The sequence below is a fragment of the Cannabis sativa genome, chromosome 9 (assembly GCF_029168945.1).
Source record: "Cannabis sativa cultivar Pink pepper isolate KNU-18-1 chromosome 9, ASM2916894v1, whole genome shotgun sequence".
NCBI lineage: Eukaryota > Viridiplantae > Streptophyta > Magnoliopsida > Rosales > Cannabaceae > Cannabis > Cannabis sativa.
The window spans coordinates 621,122-646,037 of NC_083609.1; the positions used below are offsets into that span (position 1 = coordinate 621,122).

The 24,916-nt window shown below is 31.7% G+C and overlaps 2 protein-coding genes across 2 annotated transcripts; both read right to left on the reverse strand.

Annotated features, from left to right (window-relative positions):
- Positions 1-3,735: 3,735 nt before the first annotated feature.
- Positions 3,736-6,191, reverse strand: LOC115721702 (CASP-like protein 5B3). The gene is made up of 3 exons (XM_030650769.2): positions 5,739-6,191; positions 4,521-4,653; positions 3,736-4,211 (listed from the first exon to the last, which is right to left on the reverse strand). Exons 1-3 carry the CDS (start codon positions 5,867-5,869, stop codon positions 4,017-4,019), a joined length of 459 nt encoding a protein of 152 aa, XP_030506629.1. The 5' UTR covers positions 5,870-6,191; the 3' UTR covers positions 3,736-4,016.
- Positions 6,192-11,036: 4,845 nt separating this feature from the next.
- Positions 11,037-14,481, reverse strand: LOC115722335 (1-aminocyclopropane-1-carboxylate oxidase homolog 1). Its single transcript, XM_030651528.2, has 3 exons — positions 13,719-14,481; positions 12,548-12,869; positions 11,037-11,556 (listed from the first exon to the last, which is right to left on the reverse strand). The coding sequence occupies exons 1-3, from the start codon at positions 14,291-14,293 to the stop codon at positions 11,299-11,301; spliced, it is 1,155 nt and encodes a 384-aa protein (XP_030507388.2). The 5' UTR covers positions 14,294-14,481; the 3' UTR covers positions 11,037-11,298.
- Between the last annotated feature and the right edge of the window lie 10,435 nt (positions 14,482-24,916).

The following is a 24,916-nucleotide window of genomic DNA, read 5'->3' on the forward strand; positions in this document are numbered from 1 at the left end:
TTATAATAAACTAGATTATAACATTATCATTATCATTATAATAGATTTTAACAACTCACAGTACTTTAAAATTTATAATTTACCAAACACTTAGCTTAATTTTTTTTCATAGTTTTGCTACAACTATTTTTTCCCACAGCACAGTTGTGCCAAACTGACCCTAAGTACGACCACACATATATAATAATTTATATTTCAACTTTCATCAATAATTTATTTACTTTTCATTTGATTCCACAATTACTGATGTTACTATTTTATATATATATATATATACTAGCAAAAAATTACGTGCGAGACACGTATATTTTATGCTAGGTTTTTTCTATGTTATTTGAAAGTGAGATTATTATTGAATACTGAATGCAATATATTAGTGTTTAAGAAAGCTTAATGATTTAAATATATTCTTAAACTATTACTTAAATGGGGGTAAGATAAAAAGAAAATTAAAAAAGTATAGATTGCAGAACGTAATAATCGTAATAATATGATCACATAATAAATAAAGAATAATATAAAATGTTTATTTAAAGCTAATACATATATGTATATATGAAGGAAAAAAAATATAATTAGAAATAATGGGAAAAGTAACCTTAATATCCTCGTTTGAAACACCATATTTCAAGATTGATATGTAAAGCTTTGTCCCTGTTTCAATTGGGTTTACCACAATTACAAAAAGAATAACAGCTTAGTAGAAACCTATGTTGGTTTATGAGAAATTGGGTTTACCAGCTACTAAGCTATGATTAAAGTCTGACGGCACGGATCAATTGGGTTTACCTCAAATACCAGGAGCAACTGAAAAGTTGCACGCATCCCATTATCTCTCAAAGTAAAACGAAATTCTATAACAATAAATTCCTCAGTGCATTCCAAGGACCAATTGGTTATGTTATATTGTATATGATGGCCATTACTTTTATTTTGAAGTGGGAAGAAAAAAGAAGGTAAATTTAATATGTGATTGATAATTTGATATCACAAAAGTCGGGGTTGACAGCGGCTTAAGGGTTTAATTTATATTTATATATAAGTTAACAGCTGGGTTAATCTCTGTTAAGTTTACCAAATGTGTTTTCATTTTAAATAGGATTAATAGGATTTATATGAATAAGATTTGTTTTATTATATATGTATATATTTATATTAATATATAAATATTTATAAATATATCAGTTCAAATATTTATATATTTATATTAATAGGATTTGTTTTATTATTATTTTATTAAATAAAAATTAAAATATCAGTTCAAATATTAATAAGATTTGTTTTATTATTATTTTATTATTTTATTAAATAAAAATTAAAAGTGACCCATAAATTTCTCATAAACCAAGAATTTTAGTTATATAGACACACTTTATATAGAATAGATATATATATATATATATATATTCAAGGGAGAAGATTCGAACTTATGATCTCTTTTTTGTGTCGATTAAATTACTTTGCAATCATGTAAAAATAAGCTAAAAAAATTAGTAAGTCCATAACAATTGAACCAAGTAATATAAAAATGATGACAATTGTGAGAAAGTAATTTTTTAAAATTAAACAAATAATTAAAAATAAAATGTGATCAAAAAGTGAAAAAGAAAAAGAAAAGTATACTCATTATGTATATTTTATATTTCATCAAAATATATTTGGTATTGTATGCTTTCAATAATATCTATATGGTGTCATACATTTTAAAATTGCACATATTAATTTAAACATTAATAAAATTTTATCATATAATCAAACTATTTTCAATTATATAAAATCAGAATTTATTTTTTATAATTTGATATATTACATATAAATGAGAAAAGTATGGTCAAATTGCTTAAATTTGAGTTTAAATAAAAAGGTAAATGATCAAATATGGTAACAATTAAAATTAAGTAATGAAAAGCTTTAACAATTAAACGAAAGACATATTTTTTCGTGTTGGGTCGTATTCGTATCGTGTCAAAAAGCCTGACCTATATTTATAACACTAGCTGAAGCCACTTATTACAATACAGTAGTCCATTTTATGTAAATATTTAAATTTACACCTTTCAAAAAAAATTCTCAAACTTTAAATCTACACCCAATATCATGAAGATTTTCTTGGTCCACCACTACCCACACAAACATCCATTTTAATAAATTAACTCTTTATCTTACCTTTCCCTTTCAATCACCATGTATTGTAGTAGCTTTTTGTTAGGTTTCCAATGTATATTGCATATGTTTGGGTTTTGTTATGGGACAAATATGGTTATGTATTTATGATGTTTTTGTATATAATTATTATATATTTATGTAATGGTAGGTGAGCTTGCATTTATTTAATTAAGAATTTGTTTGTTTGTTCATTTAGTTATTTATAATGTCTTCCATAAATTTATGATAACTATTTGATTAATGATCTAAATAATGACATATCTATACTAAGCCAAATAAATTTTAAATGAAAACTCATTTTTATTTTAAAAATACCATTCATTTTTGTGTTGATAAAAATTGGTTCAAAGCTTTGAAAATGCACTCTCACTTCACTTGTATTGTATCTAGTCATGACTCATGTCGATTTGTCTAGCACAATTTGGTCATTCTTATTATGACATTCATTCGATTATAATAAGCACTAAGTCACTTATAATGAATGAATAATTAAAGTCCAAGAAAAGAAATTGATTTGAGATTTCTTAAAGTACAAGTTTTATGGGTCCCAATATAAATAATTATGTTAATCTCATATGAAAACATGACTGTGAACACAACACCCTTGAAAACAAATGGATCTTTGTATGATAATTTTGAAAAATATCATAAAAATATATGTAAATACTATTTAGGGTTCTTAATTTATAAAAGTTATTGGATCTTCTGTTTTATTAAATGATAAATTGGACTATATATTTTCTAAAATGGTACAAAATAATATTTTAAGCTTAATTTTCATCAATTCTTTTTTTTTTTTTTTTAACATAATCAACCAAATCCAATTTCCAGTACAAACAAATGTAGTCATAAACACCTCCAAAATAGATTTTTATTAAATTTTATTATGATGAAAATTGAGCTTAGCATTTTATTTTGTATTATTTTAAAAAATATAAAATCTAATTCGTCATTTAACAAAATAAATAATCTAATCGGTAATTTTTACAAAATACAATATCTAAAATAATATTTACTATTTTTTTTTTTGGTCTGAACAAGTAGATCCTAGGCACAGGCCTAGTCTATTTTAACCCAAAGTCGGTCTTGCAATCAATTAGGAGTAAGTTGAAAAATACTACTTTTTTTAATCAATATATCAAATTTACCTCTAATTTTATATTTAATTGAAATATACCTCTTTTCATATGTATTATACCCAAAATACCCTAACATAAGAAAATTACATAGAGAGTATCTTGAAGTGACAAAGGCAAAATTTATACAATGTATAAAAAAAAAAGTAAAAATAATAGACTTTAAAAAAGAAGATAAAAATAAAAGAAAACAATATAAAAAGGGTATAGAGTGTAATTTACTCAATCAATTATGACTTTAGACATAGGTAGGCTATGTTCGTGCTTAGGATCCCAACTTAATGAGGCCACTAATTTTGATAAATACTACATACAAAAAATAAAACCCAACATACTATTTTACATACAAAAATTAGAAAGATAAAAAATTTAATCATTTAAACAACTGAGAATAAATCCTTCCACCTAAAAAGAGAAAAAAAAAATACTTCACTAGGCAAATGTATCACCATTCTATTAAAAAATTAATCCAACATTGTACTTCTTTTGTCTAAACTATTTTCCCAACTTTGACACTTTGATTGGAATAACATGAATATTGCAATGGTATGCTTCTTTTGCTATTGTTTCCTATTGACTCAAAATGAAAAAAAAAATGACAAAAATGATTTAAATATTTTCTACTAGAGAAAAATCTACAACAATACAAGTAGAATGAAACAAATACAATTTTTCTATATACAAAAACCAAAGACTTCTTCTTCTTATTCTTCTCTACCCTGCAGCCAAAAGCCAAAGCATGATTAGAGAAGAGGTAGCTATGGTGATCCAACTTAGATAGGCTAAACCAACTGACATTTGGTACTTTTGGCATTCATTTCCAAAATTACATCTTCCCAAATCACTAAAGTACAATACACTTATGCCGGCCGATGAAGAAGCAGCTGCAAGAGACAGTGTTGCTGTAACCTGTTGTACATTTCATTCATTGTTTTAATGTTAACAAAGGTTGAAAACAAATCACAAATACATTTTTTTGAGTAAAGTTTGTGACTTTTTAAGTGTTCATTACCTAATCTCAAAAGGGTAGAGAATAGTTTTTCGAAATGAAGGGAAAAATTTAAGGATAGTGAATAGAGTCTAACCCAATAATGACAACATTTGTTTTTTTGGACTAAAGATTGTGACTTTTTAAGTGTTTATTAGCTAATCTCAAAAGGGTAAAGACTAGTTTTTTGAAATGAATAAAAGAAAGGATAAAGAATATAGAGTTCTAACCCAATCTCCAACTACAAAGAGGCTAACCAAAACAGGGTTATGAAAGGCCTTCTTTCTCACTAAGGCATATGCATCTAATAATGCAAGAACAAAACTCCATATCACTTGAAGACCCATTGAAGCAATGAGATAGCTGAAAAAATGAAACAAAAACAAGATGAGTCAATGTCAACAATGGTTTTCGGTTTGACATGGTCTAACACTCTTAAACATCAGAAACATATGTTGTTAAAACTATGATCTGTCTCTCAATATCAATTGCAGATTAGACTTAATGATCTTCAAGAAAAAGGATAGCTAATCGCGCCCCTAAAACCTAATCACCAATTGAGAGTAATTAAACAAAACAAAAGAACAACCGATCGCACACAAAGTTTATAGCTGTCCAAATTGCAATCCTTGGTTAGACAGCTATGTTTCAAAACCGATTTTTAGATCATATCGTGATTTTAAGACCATGTTCATCAAGATTAGATTTTTATTTTAGCTTTACTCGAAATTATTCATTTACCATTATTCCTTGGAACCATGTTTTGGGATCCAAAACAAGGAATAAAGAGAAAACAGAAAAGATAAGAAGCCAAACAACTAGTTGTGGTCTGGTCCTCATAATCACAGAGTGGTTTATATCAACATGAGAATATCCCTAATTCAATCTATATCACAAACATGTTAATTTTACCAATATATACCACATTGGAACAAGTTACAAGCATCTTTCTAGTTTTATTCTTTTACTTTCCAACAACTAGGGCTACTACTAGCCATTCTTGGCTGAAAAGAACTAATAATGCTAACAATAAAAGTACTAAATCGTGTCCCCCGAACTTTTATCTAGTAACCTTCAACGACTTTGAAAGCTCGGTGACAAAAATCCTAATTAGCTAACTAATAAGACATAAGTGAAATGCAATGAACCTGAAGCCAAATCAAGTAAACAATAATTTGATTCCCTTAACAAAAATCCCAAGTCATATTTTTTTTGAGGTGATAGGTAATAAAACTCAACTAAAATATGATCTTTACACCAATTTAAGAACAATTAGGGAATATTATTATATACTGCAACTACAAAATTAGCTCATATGATCTAATCAAACTTTCCCAATATTTTTTTTATACCAGAGTATATTTCAAACCCCAAAACCAATCAAATCTAGCAATAAAAATATGATCTTTAAACATATAAAAGAAGAAAGGAAAGTATTAAAGTCATACCAGAAAGCAGTGAAATTGAAAAAGCTTGAAGTAGTAGCCATGGAAGCAATTGACCCAGCTGCAAAAACACATTGTGAAATCCTAAGAAGAAGCCCAGTCAAAGTCCCTGGTGTACCAGGAAAATCCTTCATTTTTTTTTTGTTAAGGGTTTTCAAATAAAAATGAGGAAGTTTCAGTTTTAGATTCTTAATGGGTCTAATAAAGTTCCCATCTTTACAAGTAAAAATGATAAAAAGAGTGAGAAAATAAACCAAATCATGAAAATAAAAAACACCCAATTCCCACTTTTTGCTTTTATTTAAGAATTATTATTAATTAATGAATTATTAAAATAAATAATTAAAATGAAGAAGAAGAACAGGGAAAGCTCAGATTTTTATTTTAAATCAGAAACTAAAAAATTGAAGTGAGATTTAGAAAGTGGATAGCTTGAAATTTGTGTTAGAAAAGCTCAGATTACAATAAAGAAAGAGAGAGAGAAAATAGATGAAATATTAATATTAATAATAATAATAATAATTAAGAACAAAACAAAGACAGCTAAACTGACATTGTGTTCTAATCAAAGTCATTAACCAACACAGTTATCAACTTGGCAGGTTTTTAACAAACATTATAGAAATAGAAATACTCACGCGCCTTTTAGTGGCGCGTAAATGGCACTCCTATAATTTACAAAAGTTTATCTTAGTGTTCGCGTGTGCGGGTGGTGCAGTTTTTTACTATTTTCTCAAACTAATATGTACATGTGGTTTATCCAATTTTCCAAACTGAACTCGCACTGCGAAATTAAAAATTATACTGCATAAAATAGTGTGATGCAGTACGTTTTTTTGCGGTTTTTACGGTTTGGACTATCACTAATAATTCAACTATCACAAATACAACAAAGTTTGAGCAACACTTGTCAAAAATACCACAAGGCTTAAAAATAAATATGAAAAAAAATTCAAGTTTCAGTAATATAATAATTAGTGGGCTTTAGGTTGAACATTCACATATTGGATCTAAATAAATATAAAATTAATATTTTTATAATGTGCAGTGCGGTGCGGTTTAAATCGTATATTAACAATTCAAAACTGCAAACTGCATTTTATCACGCGGTTTAGGAAACATTCAAACTGTAACTACACTATAAAAAATTTCAATCTCTATTTTTTTTTTACAATACGAGCAATTTGAGCGGTTTAATGAACACCCTTAAAATTGTCTGATGCTATGATTTATTGGCACGTGAGGTAGTGAGAGTGGGTTTGGTAAAGGTCTTTATCAACTAAGAAACGAGAATCTGAATGTGATGCTTTGTTTTGAAGAAATAAATAATTAATTCAAAACTTTCCTTTATTGTTAATGAAAACAATAATAATTAAAATTATGTCATTTATGTTAAAAAAAAATTATGTCAGTTTTTTGTGCACGCTTTTTTTTTTTATTTCAATTATTCTATTTTTAACTTTTTCATTAAGTTTGATATTTACATTTGTCTATGAGCATATTATATGAACTTTAAAATTGTTTCACATTATTATTAAATTCAATTTTGTTTGTAGTATTTGTTTTAGATTACTTATATTAATTTTTATCAATTTTATTAAAATTTAGATTGATTGAATAATTTTTTATTGTGTTAGTTATATTGTTAGTGATGAATTTTAATAGGTTTTAACTATGTATAAAGTTTAGTTGAAACAGAAATAACAGAAGTGTGAGTTTTTTTAACTAACTGAAACATTTGATGATAATGTTTGATAAAACTTTGTAAAACCTTGTAAACAGATTGATAATATTTTCTTTTCTCATATTAATCGGTCTGTTAACTGTATTGCTGATGCCTTAGTTGCTTGGGCCCGTTGTGCCAAGGTAAATGCGAAGGGTCGTCTTTGGGAGGTAGCCCCCGTTGAGGCTACTACTATGTTCTAATTTTCTTTCGTAATATATCGTTCTTAATTATCAAAAAAAAAAAAATTTAACATTTGATGTAGTTAAGTCTCATCCCTAACTTTATAAATATATATTGTTATCATAATTATATATTTGTTGATCATTAGATAAATAATATTGTAGTTTCGATTTAGAGATCTAAAAAGAAAATTTATTTGATAGTATTGCACTATTAAATTGTAATTATTAAGAATTAATTAAATTCGTATATTTAATTATTATCTAATTATTATTATATTTTAAATTATATATAAATTAATATCTTGGGTATATTTAATTTTTTAACATTTGTATCCAACTTATATTTGCAAAATTCATATAATTTTAAATTAGAGTTGATTTTTAGATTATGAGGTGAAATTAGTTTATGTTATGTGTAAAAAAGTATATATATAAGAGAGCTAATAAAATAAAATAATGGGCCACAATTTCAATTTTGATAATATTAAAAAAAATAAAAATAATTATGGTGTATAATATGATTTAATGTTAAAAATGGAGGATAAGGAAGAAAACCAAGAATGGGACGTAACATGGAAAAAGACAATGAAAGTTATTTTATTCTTTGTTAGGTTTCTATTGATTGATATTGAATTAGATCATAATATAATATGATCTTGGCCGTCCAAATTAATAAAATGGTTGGTTGGAAATTGTTGACCAATTTAACCAAATACATGGCAACACTAAATCATAAAGTTGAAATCCCACAATTTACCCTTTGAAAAATAAAAAGAAAACAATAATATTAGAGAATATTATTCCATATATCGAACAAAAAATACGAAGACAAATACAACTCTATTGCAATAAGATCACAAGAAAAATGTGATTTTTTTTTTGCTAAGAAACTGAAATTCATTAAGCCAAAACGCAAAGTGTAACATGCCCGCTTCAAGCCTCCATTGGGCCCTTACACCCACGAACTAATGGCTCTTATACACGAGTACGCCACTCTAGCTGCTTCCTGGATTGATGACTGAACCTACAGACCAACACGAGTGTTTTCAGCGTGCTTTGTCCTCACTCACACGCATCTTGGGAAAACTTCCCAGGAGGTCACCCATCCTTGAAATTGCTCCAGGCCAAGCACGCTTAACTGTAGAGTTCTTTCGAGATGAGCTACCGAAAAACAAGATGCACCTTGTTTATATATGTAGTATCGATCAATCTATTTAAGCTCTCTTCAACTGTGCAGTCCCATACCTACACAGTCTCAGAATCATCCCACTTGACCTTTCCCAGGCGGTGTGGGATTGCACAGCTTACCCGGTGTTTCTCCTTACAGATCACGAGACTACTGACTGTCACACAAAGTTTGGTGAGCACATGGGGACTCACCTCCCAAAAACGCAATAAACCATTACAAGAATGGGACAGACTTCATCTAGCAAGAGCATGCGCGGCCTTATTGAAAACACGAAAAATCCAACTAACAGTACAGTCGTATCTAAGCAACAGAAGCAAAAGTGAAATGAGAATGCCAGGAAGGAGAATTTCTGTCATTCAATCCCTTAACCAACATAGTGTTGTCCGTGTAGAAGTCCACCCCTTCAAGCTGCAGTTCAAGAGCCAAATAAAATTACAATACATGTGTATTAGTTACAAGTAAATAGATTATACATTTTATTTATCTATGACTCTGTTACTTTTATCTATTAACTGTATCCATACTTAAAAAATATAAGTAAATAAAATATGTAAAAAAAGATTGTAAATATTACAACACAGTGCTATAAAATACAAATAAATAAATTGTAAAAATAATAGTTTTAGTAATTCCTTATAATAGTAAAGCTTTTTAAAACTTGTAAGAGTTCATGTTCAATATTTTTATAACTACACAATAAATATTTTTTTAAAAAATATAAAGAAATAGAAGTTGAGAATTTATTCGTTGACCTCTTAGCTTGAAGCAAGATTTTTAACTACTACATCATAAAATATTTATTATATTTTTTTATTATTAAATATCTTATCTATATATTAATAATTTTTTTTTTCACAATTTTGAGGCTTGAGACGCACGCTCACTCACCTAACCTCGGGATCGACTGTAAGTATATAGCAGTGAGAATCATCAAACTTAAAGATATAAAATATTTGTCTGAAAGTTTATTTCCTCCACGTGTATCTGATATGTGTCTAAGATAGTGGAGACCTATGTCTTTAGCTATTGCAAAATAACCGAAGGCACATCTATGCAATTTTTTTTTCTTTTTCTTCTTACTTTTATCTTCGGTTTTTATTTTTTGTATAATAAAAAATTGAAAATATACACCATATTTCTAGTAGACATTCAAAAAGTCCCAAACCATTTCGCTAGCTTCGAGTGTCATAGGTAGTAAAATGAGGTGTACATTTAAAAATTACCAAAATTAATTTTATAGTATTACTCCTAAACAAATCCCTTGTGTAATAGACATTAAACCAACATGGAAATCATCAATAAAATGATATAATGTGTATATTTTTTGTATTTGACTTTATGAAGTACATCACAATCACATTACACAATATATTGTCACAAAATTGTAAGAGTACTAATTAATATATAGTATATAATCAAAGTAGAGTACTTATTTATACACACAAAGTGACCTTTTTTTTGTATTTTTTTCTTGGCATAAGTTTGACATCATATGAGTAGAAGTTAAGTTAATTAATATTAGAAATCCTTAAATGGTCAATGCTAGGTTTTTAATCAAGCCCTTTTAAATGCACATGAGAAACATAATCTTTCAAAGTGGTATTGTTATATAAATTGGGGAATTTTCTTGTGATAATAACTCTTTTAAGGTTCGTTTGGAACACCGTATTAGGTCATATTGTATTGTATTATATTATATTGAATTGTATTTTATGTAATATTTTTATGTAAAACTATATGTGGTATTAACTTTTATGAACACCTAAATATATAATATTTTAGTATAAATTAAAGTTTAACATAGTATTATATAAAAATATGATATATAATCCAATTCAATATAATACAATACAATACAATACGATCTAATACGGCGTTCCAAACAAGCCCTTATTGGTCCATAGAGTCTTGGGCTCATATTTCTGAAAAGAATGGCCACAAATATTCTTGGACCAACTTTTTGTGCCACCACTATGTGATATACACTTGCTCATGAGCTGAATCACAATAATCACAAATTAATTAATTAATACACTATATATTAATAGAACTTTATTATGAGAAATGCTAATTAAAGAACATCTTAAAATACATTTCGAATGAAAGATGTAAAATTTGTATTAAATTTCACATAAAAAATAAATTTGTACTATATTAGATTCATTATTTATAATTCAATATAAAGTAAAATTTTGAAAACAATACAGTAATGATCCAATTAATATTTTACAGTGATATCCAACTAACATTTTACATTTGTAAAAAAAAAAAAGTAAATATTAAAGGAGTTTTGTCACTAAAAAATATATAAGAGAATTATAAAATCATAACATAAAGAGTTTCGCCGTAAATAACCCTTATAAATTTGTATCTCCCTCAACTACAACAAAGTACACATAATTAAGTACATACCAACACTAAAACACACCTAAATTAATATTATAAGCCACCCAATTAAATTATTCTTCATAGCTTGAGATGCTCTAAGGCAGAGATTCCATTGAGGCCTTTCATATAGTAATGTGTAACAAAGTCTTTAACAGATGTTTCTTTGTAATGTGGAGGATTTTGTTCTGAAATCAACTCTTTAAGAGGTCCATAAACCCTAGAACTCATTTCTTGTTGACCATATGTTCTGAAAAAACTTGCTATTGATATTCTTGGCCCAACATTTTTGGCCACCACTCTATGAGTCACACTTATGAACTTGTCATTGGAAATCAGCTGCATAAATTAATATTATAGCTAGGGTTAATTAATATTTGTTTCAAGGGAATAATATAGCAAAGGATTTGATTTTATAAATGGAATAAAATTGTACAAAAAAACATGTATTCCATGCATAAAAAATCAATAAAAAGACTACTCATCTTAGGTAACCAGTTACCTTATATTGTTTTTCTAATTTTTTAAAAAAATTATAAAAAAAATTTCCTTAATTTTTTTCAAAAAAATGATATTTTTGCAAAAAAAAAAAAAAAAAGATAAAAACCATACAAATGAAAATTCCTCACAAACTAGTTTATATTGACTCAATCAATTTGACCTACATCACATTTGTGTACTCTTAGTAACAATAATATTAGGCTAATTAATAATTTTTCCCCCCGAATTTTGACATGTACTAAATCGTGCCCCCTGAACTTTTTTGGCCGTTAAAAATTCCCCTCAAACTATTGAGATTGTTAAATTTAAAGACTTTTGTCTAATTTTAGTAAAAAAAATTCTAACATGAAGAGGCATGATTTAGTACATATCAAAGTTTGAGGGGTATGATTTGATAGATATCAAAGTCTGGGGAGCAAGGTTTAGTACATAAACAATCACTGAAACAGTAAAATTGAATGAAATTAGACAAAAGTCCTTAAATTTAACAATCTCAATAGTTCAGGAGGAATTTTTAACGACCAAAAAAGTTCAAAGGGCACGATTTAGTACATGTCAAAGTTCGGAAGGTAAAATTACTAATTAGCCATAATATTACTTTGATAAATAAGTTCTCTCTAATAAAAAAAATTAATGTCTACTTATATTTTTTTTTCTTTCACACTAGTATGATATAGTTACCAAAAGTTCACAAGTTGTTATGTTTTTTTTTTCTCAGTCTATTCAAAAATGAACAAACAACATCTCATCAATAAAATATCAATAAAATATTATAAAAGTAGTGCATTGTTATATTTTAAATAAATCGATTATTGTTTGCTAGTATTACCTGCATTAAGTCTCCGAGATTGATGACTAGGGCACCAGGAATAGGAGTGACATTGTACCAATGATCTTGATGAAGAACTTGGAGACCACCAAGTTGGTCTTGTAGGAGGATAGTGAAGAAGCTACTATCAGTGTGTTCAGTAGTGCCTAACACCAACTCTGGTTGTGGACATGGTGGGTAGTAATGCCCAAATGATATGAGTCCATCCCCACAACCCATCTCTATAAGGTGGTTTGTGCTTAGTCCAAGTGCTTCCGATATCAGTTCAAATAGAATAAACCCTAATCTCTTTACTTTCTTCGAATATTCAATAATTATGTCCCTATATAACAATAGCAATGCAAAAATGTATTTTTGTGAAGTAATTTCAATAATTGATTGGAAAATCTTATGTCAATTATGTATAGAATTTAGGCTGTGTTAGCTTATAAAGTTTGGTTGTATGGAATACACTTTCTAAATTTCAAAAAAAAATAAAAATAATAAAATTAATTAAGGATACATTTTTGTGTTATATAAAATTTTACTTCATAAAAATATCGATGGTTAAATGAAATGAAATATTTTAATATTCTAATTTCAATATCAACTTAATATCAATTAAGATGTAGCTTAAGTTCAACTCTAAAACTAAGTTCTATATATATACAACCATCTATATTATATACTCAATTAAATTAATAATATATAATTATAAGAAATAATATGATCAAACACATTAGTTACTTCACTTAAATTAATATGCAATTAATTAAAAAAAGGGTAAATACCATTTTGGACCCTGTGTTTTGCAAAAGTTACAGATTGGACCCTGTGTTTTGTTAAATGACAAAATGGACCCTGTATTTTCTAAAATAGTAAAAATAGGACCCTGAGCTTAATTTTTGACAACTTTTTTTTTTGATACAACCAACTTGAAGACAATGCTTAATACGAACGGATACAAAAAATGTAAACAGTTTTGTCATAGCACTTTTAGATCGGATTATAATTAAACTTTATTTTGACAAAAAATCAATTCAGGGTCCTATTTGTACTATTTTAGAAAATACAGGGTCCATTTTGTCATTTAACAAAATACATGGTCCAATTGATAACTTTTACAAAACAGAGGGTCCAAAATAGTATTTACCCTTAAAAAAAACCTTCAATTAATTAAAAAAAAAAATACCTGCAAACCTGAGGAAACTCATCATTAGAATCATCATCATCAACATGAGGAGCAAAAGTCAAAGTATCTCTCCAGTTAGTAACCGGACCGGAATAAAGGTCAAAATTGGTATTATACAACACCTTGCGCGTGTAATCACGCGAGTACCATTCCTTCTTCACCTCACCATCAAGCTCGTGAAACTCACGCACCCCTTCTATCATCCTCTCCAAAACGTTGACCGGTATCCCATGGTTGACCACCTGAAAGAATCCCCACTCCTCACAACCACGGCGAACTTGGTCAACCACGTCGCCCCTTTTACTGCCGTAAGATTCCTCGAGGTCAATTATCGGGATGCTTTCGCCGGCGCCGGAGATGGGTTGATGATGGTGAATAAAGGTAGGATCTTTGGTGTTTTGGTGAAGGAATATTCGTGGGATGTTTTCTATGCCGGCGTCGACGAGTCCTTTGACGCCGGTTTTGGCATCGTCTAAAGCTTTGAGCTCGATTTTTCGGTCGTATGTGGCAGAATTTGCTTCCGTTGTAAGGTTGCCGGCGGTGGCGGTGGCGGTGGCGGTGGTGGTTAGTACCATTGTTATTATTATTATGTTATACAACTTTGTACTAGCTCTTTAGTGGACTCTTATTATGGAACTTATAAAGGTATTAATTAAACTAGAGTGGTTTATGTTACTAATTATATTAAATTATTCCCTAAAAAAATAGTAGTTGGATTAAATTATAATAAAGATTAAAGAGGTCTCCATCTTAAATTACACCTATATAATATGTGGTATAGATATGATTTATAATATGTAGGAATTTGGCTTGGTGAAATCCCAAATTTACCCTACACCACTCAAGAAAAGAGTCAAAACGACAGGGACAAATCTGTCCCAGAAAAATCAATTTAAACCTCAGTCAACGACCAAAGAACCCTGGTCGTTTAGCCTACACGACAATGGAAACTTGTCGTTCTTCACTCACACGACAAATCGTTTAAACCAAACGATTTGTCGTTCTGGATTGAACAAAACTAAGTTCAATCAGAGCTAACCCTAGCTCATTTGCACCTTCGAACATTCGAGAGTTTCTCAAACTCTCTCTCTTTCTCTCTGCCTTCTCTCTGGTTCTCAAACCCTAGAACCAGAGATCCTTCTCGATCTATTGATCGATCTTACCCAGAAACCTTCCCAGAAACAACCCAACACACACACACACAAATATCAAACATAGATCATTTGGTTAGGGTTAGAAAAATAACACCAGAGATTATAGAGGTTCGCCCTAAATCAGGGGTACATCCTCTTTGAGCTCGCCTTGAAGATCGACCTCAGATCTTTCACTATGAAGCATGAATATTACAACAGGTAAGAAATCCAAGTCACAGATCGACTGGTATTTCTAGGTTTTTCTCTCTTGTGTTTTCTGTGTTTATTTCTCTCTTGTTTTTCTGGTTTCTCACACTAACACTTTTCTGTTTCTTGTGCATGTACTTGAAAAACATCTGGAGCTGAAGAACTTTTTCAGATCTGGTAACCTAGGGCTTTTTGCATCTGGTATATTTTCATTTCTTCTCTTCTGTTCCTTTTATAGTTGTAGTTCTAGGGTTGATCACAGAACTAGGAGTTAGTTACAACTTCGGTTGTAACTAACAACTAGTTCTTGATTCACTAGAGGCGAAGCCACCTAGGATCTGATGGTCTGTTGTATTCTGTTTGCTTTTATTTGTAATTTTCACTTCATCTGTAAAACTGTAATAATAAAGGTTACAGTGAGGTCTAATTTTAACAATTTCCACCTTAGATCTCATCTGTAATCTTTATTATCATAGTTCTTCGTCCTCAAGGGTCTTAGCTCATAGTGGTAGTGGTCATCCACCACTACCAACCCCTAACAAGTCCAAGCAGTGCTTGAACTTGGTTAAGGGTAGCACCTTAGTACCGATATCAGAAGGATTCTCTTCAGTGGGAACTTTCTCTATCTGTACAACCTTCTGTGTCACTTTATCTCGTATAAAGTGATACTTTATTTCCACATGTTTGGTTCTGTCATGAAAGACAGGATTCTTACACAAGTGGATACAACTTTGGCTGTCTGAATAGATTGTAGGTTCTTCATCTAGGAGTTTAAGTTCATCTAGTAGTCCTTTAAGCCAAATGGCTTCTTTAATAGCTTCTGTAATGCCTACATACTCGGATTCTCGTTGTAGATAATGCTACAACAGTCGCAGCTTGTACTTTCCAGTGATACAATTTCCCCATAGTGTAAAGAAATAGGCAGAGGTAGATTTTCTACTATCTCTCGTCACTGCATAGTCCGCATCACTGTACCCGGTGATCATTCCGTTGTTGTCCCTTCTTTTGTAGTTTAATCCCACTTCTGTAGATCCCAGTAAGTATCTTAGTAACCATTTCATAGCCTCCCAGTGTTGTTTACCTGGGTTAGCCATGTACTTACTTAGTACACTAATGGCATAGGCTAAATCGGGTACGTGCATCGACCATTAGGTACATCACCGATCCCATCGCACTAGAATAGGGCACTTCACTCATAGATTCTTTCTCCGCTTTGTAGTTTTAGGACATTGCTCCTTGCTTAGGTAGTCTTGATTAGTCATAGGTTGCTTAGTTTGCTTTGCATTAGTCATAGAGAAATTCTCTAAGACTTTCTTAATGTAGTTTTTCGATGTAGCCTTAGTGTCCCATGTTCCCCGTCCACTAGAGATGTTAATGCCTAGGATCTTAGCAGCCTTGCCTAAGTCCTTCCTCTCAATCTCTTCCCTTAGCCAACCTTTCATTAGGTCAATCTGGTTCTTTCCTTGCTCACAATGAGCATGTCATCTACATACAGCAGTAAGGAGATGACTTCATCAATCTTAGTGCCTTTGTAGTATAGACAGGTGTCATAATAGCTCCTGAAAACCCTTTCTTGATCATGAACTCATCAAACCTTTTGTTCCATTGTCTTGGTGATTTGTTTAAGTCCATACAGGGACTTAATCAGTTTGCAGACCAAGTCTTCCTTGCCTTTTTCCTCATATCCTTTAGGTTGTTGCATGTAGATTTCTTCCTCAAGTTCCCCATGTAGAAATGCAGTAGTTACATCCATTTGATCAACTTCAGGTCAAATTGAGTAGCTATGGTAAGTATAATTCGATGGTTTTATACTTAGCCACGGTGAGAATATCTCATTAAAATCTATCCCTTCTTTACCGTGTAAATCCCTTAGCCACTAGTCTTGCCTTAAACTTCTTAGGATCCGTCTCGGTGAGTCCTTCTTTGTGTTTGAAAAGCCACTTGCATGAAACTATGCTCTTCCCTTTAGGTTTCTTCACTAGTATCCAGGTTTTGTTCTTTCTCAGAGATTCCATCTCTGTGTCCATTGCCTTGGACCATTTCTTGGCATCTTTATCAGTCATAGCTTCTTCATAGGACTTAGGTTCTGTCATTTCCACTCCCATAGCACAAAAGAATGCATAGGCTAGCACTTCTTCCCAAGCTGTGAAGCTGAATCTCTGTGTAGGTCTAGGAACTCTTCTAGTTCTGTCTCTGGTCAGTTGGTAATCTTGTATTGCCTCATTTTCTTGTATTTCTTCAGTAATAGGTTCCACCTGAATGTTGTCATCCTGAGCTTGGTCATTTCCTTCCAAGTTTTCATCTCCCTGAGTATTTTCCACCTGTTCTGGTTCCACCTGAACAGTATTAGGTTGAGTGCTCCTTGTTTGCATGTCCACAGATGTGCCTGCAAGGTTAGTGTCTAAAGTAGGACTAGATATAGCATTGTTATTAGTAATACAAGGAAATAAATCTTCCTTAAAAACAACATCCCTACTGTTTATAGCTTTAAAACCTTGTTTCTCTCTTACCCATAATCTGTAGCCTTTAGTACCTTCAGGATAGCCTAGGAACACACATTTTAGAGCTCTAGGCTCTAACTTACCAACACTCTGATGTGCATAGGCTGCACATCCAAATACTCTTAAGTTTGAGAGATCAGGAGGCTTACCTGACCAGATCTCCTCTGGTGTCTTGAATTCAATGGCACTGGATGGACTTCTGTTCACCAGGTAGGCTGCTGTTAACACAGCTTCTCCCCAAAATCCTTTAGTAAGCCCAGATTGCAATAACAGGCATCTGACCTTGTTCATCAAGGTCCTATTCATTCTCTCAGCTACCCCATTCCGTTGAGGAGTAATTCTCACGCTTCCGTGCCTTTGAATTCCAACGGAACCACAATACTCGTTAAATTCATCACCGCAAAACTCTAAGCCATTGTCACCCTGTGGTTTTAACCCTTTGATTAGTTAAATTTTCCATTAGGGTTTTCCATTGTATGAATTTAGATAAAGCCTCATTTTTATGTTTAAGTAAAAATACCCAAACTTTTCTAGAATGGTCATCAACAATAGACATAAAATACACATTTCCACCATGTGTTGGAGTTTTCTCTGGTCCCCAAAGATCAGAGTGAACATACTCCAATATGTGCTTAGTTTTGTGAATACCAGTTTTAAACTTTAACCTATGATGCTTACCTAGGACACAGGATTCACAGAAATCCACTTTACTTACTCTGTCCTTACCCAGTAGCCTTTGATCACTCATGATCTGTAGGCCTTTCTCACTGATGTGCCCCAGCCTTCTGTGCCATAGGACAGCTTTTAGGTCTTCTGGATTGCTGGTGACTGCATTGTTGCAGTGAGTCACTGGTTCTCCATCTAAGTAGTATAACCCTTCATGTTTGTGTCCTTTGATTATTGTCATAGCACCCTTACTTAGCTTCATTGAACCTGCTTCAATTTTGCTAACAATACCCATGTCATCTAGAACACTTATAGAAATTAAATTTCTAGCAAGATTAGGTACATACCTTACACCAGTTAGGGTTCTGACAATCCCATCAAACATTTTAAAACTTACATTACCTGAACCTTCTATGTTGCAAGTGTTGTTATTTCCCAGAATTACTTTGCCACCATTAGAGTTTCTGTAATCAGTTAGGATTTCCCTAGAATTTGTCATGTGAAAAGTACACCCAGAATCCAAAATCCAGTCATCTTTGAAAGATGTAGATGCAACATAAACTTCACCACTATCATAGCCATCTGAGTAGTTTGCTTCTTGTTGCTTGTCATTTTGTTGCCTGTTTTGATCTGATCTTTCTGGAAACCTTCCACCTTTCTTGTTCTTGTATTTGTTGTTGTAGAAATAGCAGTCTTTCTTGTAGTGTCCAGGTTTTCCACAATAGAAACAACCTGTAGAATCACCAGAATCTCTTGATGGTGATCTATTCTTTCCTTTGTTTGAGTTTCTATGATGATGTGCACTATTACTTCTACCCCTGTTCTGGTAGGATTTCTTGTGAGATGGCCTTCCCCTGCTTAGGTTCATTTCACCATGTCCAGAATTGGATTTTTCACTCTTCATCTCTAAGTCTTTAGATTTTAGGGCAGAGATGACTTCATCAAGTGTGATTGAAGTCCTTCCATACTTGATAGCTGTCTTTACCTCTCTGTATGAATCAGGCAATGAATTCAAAATGATTATTGCCTGATTTTCATCACTTAGAGCTTCATTCTCTCCTGAGTTTGCCAATTCAATGTGCATTCTGAGAAACTCATCAAGATTCTGATCTAAGGTTTTAGTGTGACTCATCTTAAACCCAAAGATCCTTTCTTTTAGGTAGATCTTGTTAGTTAGGGACTTCTGTTGAAACTGCTCTTCAAGTTTCTTCCAGATTTTAGCTGGTGTTTCTTCTTTATCAACCAATCTGATAATAGCATCAGAAAGGTTGAAAATTATGATTCCAGTGGCTGTTTCCAACAGTTCTTCTTGTTGAATCTTTGAAGTGTTTTCTGGCCATTCAATAGGGTCTTCAAGAACCCTAAGTAGTTTCTGTTGAGCCAGCAGGGATCTGATCTTTCTCCTCCAGATCCTGTAATCACCAGATCCATCAAAACGATCAATGTCAACCTTGATATTGCTCATGTTAGGAAAATCAAAATTAAATTGAGTAGAGTTTAGAAAGATTTGTTTATTATCAGTTTGTGGAATTTCCACAGGTTTCCCACTGTCCACAACTTCTTGTTGTGTTTCTTCTTCTTCTCCCAGTCTTGATCACTTTCTTGAATCTTTCTTGAGTTGATTTAAGCTTGAACCAAAGCTCTGATACCACTGTAGGAATTTGGCTTGGTGAAATCCCAAATTTACCCTACACCACTCAAGAAAAGAGTCAAAACGACAGGGACAAATGCGTCCTTAAAAATCAATTTAAACCTCAGTCAACGACCAAAGAACCCTGGTCGTTTAGCCTACACGACAATGGAAACTTGTCGTTCTTCACTCACACGACAAATCGTTTAAACCAAACGATTTGTCGTTCTGGATTGAACAAAACTAAGTTCAATCAGAGCTAACCCTAGCTCATTTGCACCTTCGAACATTCGAGAGTTTCTCAAACTCTCTCTCTTTCTCTCTGCCTTCTCTCTGGTTCTCAAACCCTAGAACCAGAGATCCTTCTCGATCTATTGATCGATCTTACCCAGAAACCTTCCCAGAAACAACCCAACACACACACACACAAATATCAAACATAGATCATTTGGTTAGGGTTAGAAAAATAACACCAGAGATTATAGAGGTTCGCCCTAAATCAGGGGTACATCCTCTTTGAGCTCGCCTTGAAGATCGACCTCAGATCTTTCACTATGAAGCATGAATATTACAACAGGTAAGAAATCCAAGTCACAGATCGACTGGTATTTCTAGGTTTTTCTCTCTTGTGTTTTCTGTGTTTATTTCTCTCTTGTTTTTCTGGTTTCTCACACTAACACTTTTCTGTTTCTTGTGCATGTACTTGAAAAACATCTGGAGCTGAAGAACTTTTTCAGATCTGGTAACCTAGGGCTTTTTGCATCTGGTATATTTTCATTTCTTCTCTTCTGTTCCTTTTATAGTTGTAGTTCTAGGGTTGATCACAGAACTAGGAGTTAGTTACAACTTCGGTTGTAACTAACAACTAGTTCTTGATTCACTAGAGGCGAAGCCACCTAGGATCTGATGGTCTGTTGTATTCTGTTTGCTTTTATTTGTAATTTTCACTTCATCTGTAAAACTGTAATAATAAAGGTTACAGTGAGGTCTAATTTTAACATAATAAATAGTTGAAATGAGTCTTAAGGAAATTCAAAAAATATTTTTAAAAATTATATATTTTTAAAAATATTTTTTCTTTTAATCGTAGTAAACAATTTATTTTCTTATTTTTTTTTTTTTGAGAAAAAACGTCTATATCATAGATTCAAATAAGTTAGATTTCTCGGTCGTTACACAAAATATTGTTAGGTACAACCGAAATCAGGATAGACCCAAATACTTGATGAGCAAACGTCCATCTAGCCACATTATGAGCGGCAAAATTACAGGTTCTACTTATAAAAGCAAAATTACAACTAATAAAGAGTGGAGAAGACTTAGAACAAAATGAGATATAGTTTTCAAGCGCCCAGCAAGAATCCTTCCCATTGAGAGCATTGATGACCACACTCGAGTCATTCTCCACAATCACAAACTTAGATCCGATATCTAAGGCCACCGAAATCGCCAAGCAGCAAGCCGCAGCTTTTCCGCAAAGAGCGTCCGAGAAAGCTTCCCGAGCCGTCTGAACTCTAATGACTCTGCCAAAATGATCCCTTGCAACCACAGCCAAGCACATACTACTGGCTCCCACCTTGACATCACAATTCAGCTTAATCCAATCCGGAGAGGAAGGGACCAAACTTCCTTTTGATCTGGAGTGGGAGTAGGAAGCAAAGTAACATGTAAATCTGCATAAGATGTACAAATATTATCAATACATTTTTTTAGATCAGGAGAACAGTTATTATGGATCTTCTCATTGCGCACTCTCCAAATAGTATCCACAACAATCGAAGCATATAAGAAAATATCATCAACACGAACCCCTCTATTGTTGAGATCCCAAATAAACTTGACCCAATTTTTTGACATTATACATTAATAAAAGTTAAAATAGTTAGTAATATTTTATTGAAAGAGCTCAATGCTAGAATAGGAGGAGCCGGCCTTTCTCGATTGTACAATATTGAATTTATTATTTTCAACTTGCTAGAAAATTAAATTTGGTGGTCCCATAATTTTTTAGATATGTTGGGCAAAATTTATTGAGTGCATGACACTCGATCAATTTATCTTTTTGAAATTCACGTCGTTAGTTTTTGATTTGGACGAACATATAACCATTATTATAGTTTTTCTTTAGATGATAATAATTATGAGCATTGCTATTAGGTACCCGTGGTGCTTAGCACCTTTGCGACATGTCGCGTTGCGATTGGCTAGCGATACTCCCTAAAAACTATTATATTAAATTATATGGGACCTGATACTTAGTTGTACCAATAGCGATATTGACACATAGGAAGGTGCTAGGCACCACTGATGCCCTTTAACATTTCTCAATAATTATAGTTTGTCAAAAATAAATAATAAATATGTATTGGGCAGGCAAGGTTGATTTTATTAAACAACTATACAAAGACTTATTATATATATAAAAAATGTTAAAAAAATATCATTAGTGTCTAGTACTTTTTTTTTTAGTGTTGTACTGTTATTGATATAATTAAGTATCCAATTTTATATAATTTTTAAAAAATATAACTAACTAATCATAAAACTATTTATAAAAAATTATAAAAAATGATGGACACCACTCATATTATGAGTAGGTACCATAATATGATATGATCACAAAATAATACAACTTTTTTTTTTTTTTTGATTTAAGCGTTTATATATTACAACCATGTTTTACCTGGGACTCGAACCAGGACCTCCAAGACACACACACCCACTTATGGCCACTTGAGCTAGCCTCAAGTGGTTCAAAATAATACAACTTGATATAGTAAGGTGGGAACCTAATAATTAGGCTTTCTATCTATATGAGCATATTTACTTTATTTCTATTAAGTTTAGCACTATGCCACCACAAGAAATATTAGATTTAGGCACTATGCCCTTTCAGCCAATATATTGGCGTGCCTAGAAATTAGAGATTTAAGGTCGATATACATAGAAAATATTGAGTAAATTCCACTTATAACCAGTCCCTTACAAACAAATATCCACATCAGCAAACTTACAACAGAAATAAACAACTTGACTCAACCTTAGGTGGCTTCGCCTCTACTGTATCAAGAAATAGGAGTTAGTTACAACTGTTATTGTAACTAACTCCTAAATCTGTGATCAACCGACTTCATACATGTATATAAACACGAAATCAAAGCAAATACAAGCAGAGAACACAAATCAGAAGAAAGAGAGAGAGAGAGAGAGAGAGAGAGAGAGAGAGAGAGAGAGAGAGAGAGAGAGAGAGAGAGAGAGAGAGAGAGAGAGAGAGAGAGAGAGAGAGGAGGAGTAAACCCTAGTTCTTTGAAGACCTCAGCTCCAAGATCCAGAGACGAGAATGGAGTTCTCGTGGTGAGGAAACAGAGGGAAGGAAGTACATGCACAACAACAAGAAATAGAGTTAGATCGAGAACAAAATCAGAAGAAAAACAAACACGGAAAATTGTACAAAAGAGAATCGGGTTTACCTGGTCGTTCTTATGTGACAGGAAGCTCCAAAACTTGTAAATCGACATTTTTTGATAGTGGATATCAAGCTAATCTCTGAGACGAGCTTGACAGAGACGTAGCCCTAATTTTTGGGTGAGCTCTTAAATATTTTCTGGTGTTTTCTCTCCTTTACTTTTGTTTTTCATTTACTAAACTTAAATCTCTGTGTGTGTGGGGTGAGGATCCTAGGGTTTCTACTGGGATCGAGCAAGTTCTTGTGAAGAACTTGCTCTGCTAGGGTTTCGTGGTTTTAGGGTTTGAGTGACTAAGTGAGGAGAGTGTTAGAGTCTTAGAGTTTCTAGACTCTTCTTAGAGAGTCTTTAAGCCAGGGATTAATACGGCATAAGTTTTGGTGTCGTAGGGTTAAAACGCTGCCGTTTGTTGTCTAAAATTAATTAGACAAAGGAAAAGTCAAAATTGACCTTGGATACTGATATTAAGTGTTTTGTTGGTGTAGGTCAATTTGGTCAAAAATCTTACAGGAAAATTGTTGAAAAGTATTATTGGTACTTAGTATCATTTTTAGTGTCATACTGCTATTAGCATAGTTAAGTATCGTGTTTCATATAATTTAACAAAATAACTTTTAGAGAATATAACTAACTAATCGTGGAACACCACTTATAAAAGTTATTGAATACCACTAGTTCCCAATACCAATATTCCACATAAAGTCGTGCCAAATATTTTTTCTTTTAAAATTAAAATGTGAGTCTAGCACGACATGGCCTTTTTAGGCACCAAAATTTTTTTCTTTTAATTTTTCAAAATTGCACTGTTAGATTTGGGCAAGAATTTTCCCGGGCTAAAAATTAGGCACGACCAAATTAAGTCGACCTCATTGCTCTGCCATGTCGTGTTAAGTCGGTCATGTTGTTCTAACATGTCATGCCATTTGATGCAATTGGCACGAAATTGCAGAGCAATGGGGCCGACATGTGTTGTGCCCACTTTGCACAGGTTTCAAACAAGAAATTTTCTTCTTCTCCATTCATTCAGCCTAATTTTTTTTTATCTTAGCAACAGTTTTTCTCCTCTTTTCTCGAGACCAAGAGAATCCAAACTTGCGATTACGCACCTAGCTAGGAAGTTGAAAACAAAAACAAAAAAATAATCATGTAAAAATATTAGAGTATGTTGTCCCACATTACAAATACTTAAGAATTTTAAAGTATTTGGCTCATTTATAGATAACATAATCACTCGACTATAATTGAATTGTAGACGTTACCTATATTTTATAACCGAAAAAAAAAACAAAATTACAATAAAAATTGATTAGATTTATATCACTACATAAAAATTAATAAACTAAAATGAAGCACAAGACATATGCGTAACAATATTTAATATTTAGTCTCTTAGTACAATATTATTTAATAAAATTTATAATATATATTTAGTAAATGGTAAGTATGACAATTACAATTAATTTTAACTATAAATCTATATAGCTAAAATTATTCTTGCTTTAACAGAAGAAAGTAGAAAAATTATGCTGACAAATACTCACTATGCTCAGTATGTTGTAAGCGTCAAATCACTTCGATCTTTTTTTTTTTTTTTGAT

Bases quoted from the DNA above. Each gene is read 5' to 3' on its own strand.
- LOC115721702 (XM_030650769.2), bottom strand. From the start codon at position 5,869: ATGAAGGATTTTCCTGGTACACCAGGGACTTTGACTGGGCTTCTTCTT. The intron at 4,654-5,738 runs GTATGACTTTAA...TCATTTTTTCAG, and splicing joins TTCAATTTCACTGCTTTCTG to CTATCTCATTGCTTCAATGG. The intron at 4,212-4,520 runs GTTAGAACTCTA...AATGTACAACAG, and splicing joins TCTTTGTAGTTGGAGATTGG to GTTACAGCAACACTGTCTCT.
- LOC115722335 (XM_030651528.2), bottom strand. From the start codon at position 14,293: ATGGTACTAACCACCACCGCCACCGCCACCGCCACCGCCGGCAACCTT. The intron at 12,870-13,718 runs GTATTTTTTTTT...ATTGTTATATAG, and splicing joins GAGTTTCCTCAGGTTTGCAG to GGACATAATTATTGAATATT. The intron at 11,557-12,547 runs GTAATACTAGCA...TAATTTATGCAG, and splicing joins ATCTCGGAGACTTAATGCAG to CTGATTTCCAATGACAAGTT.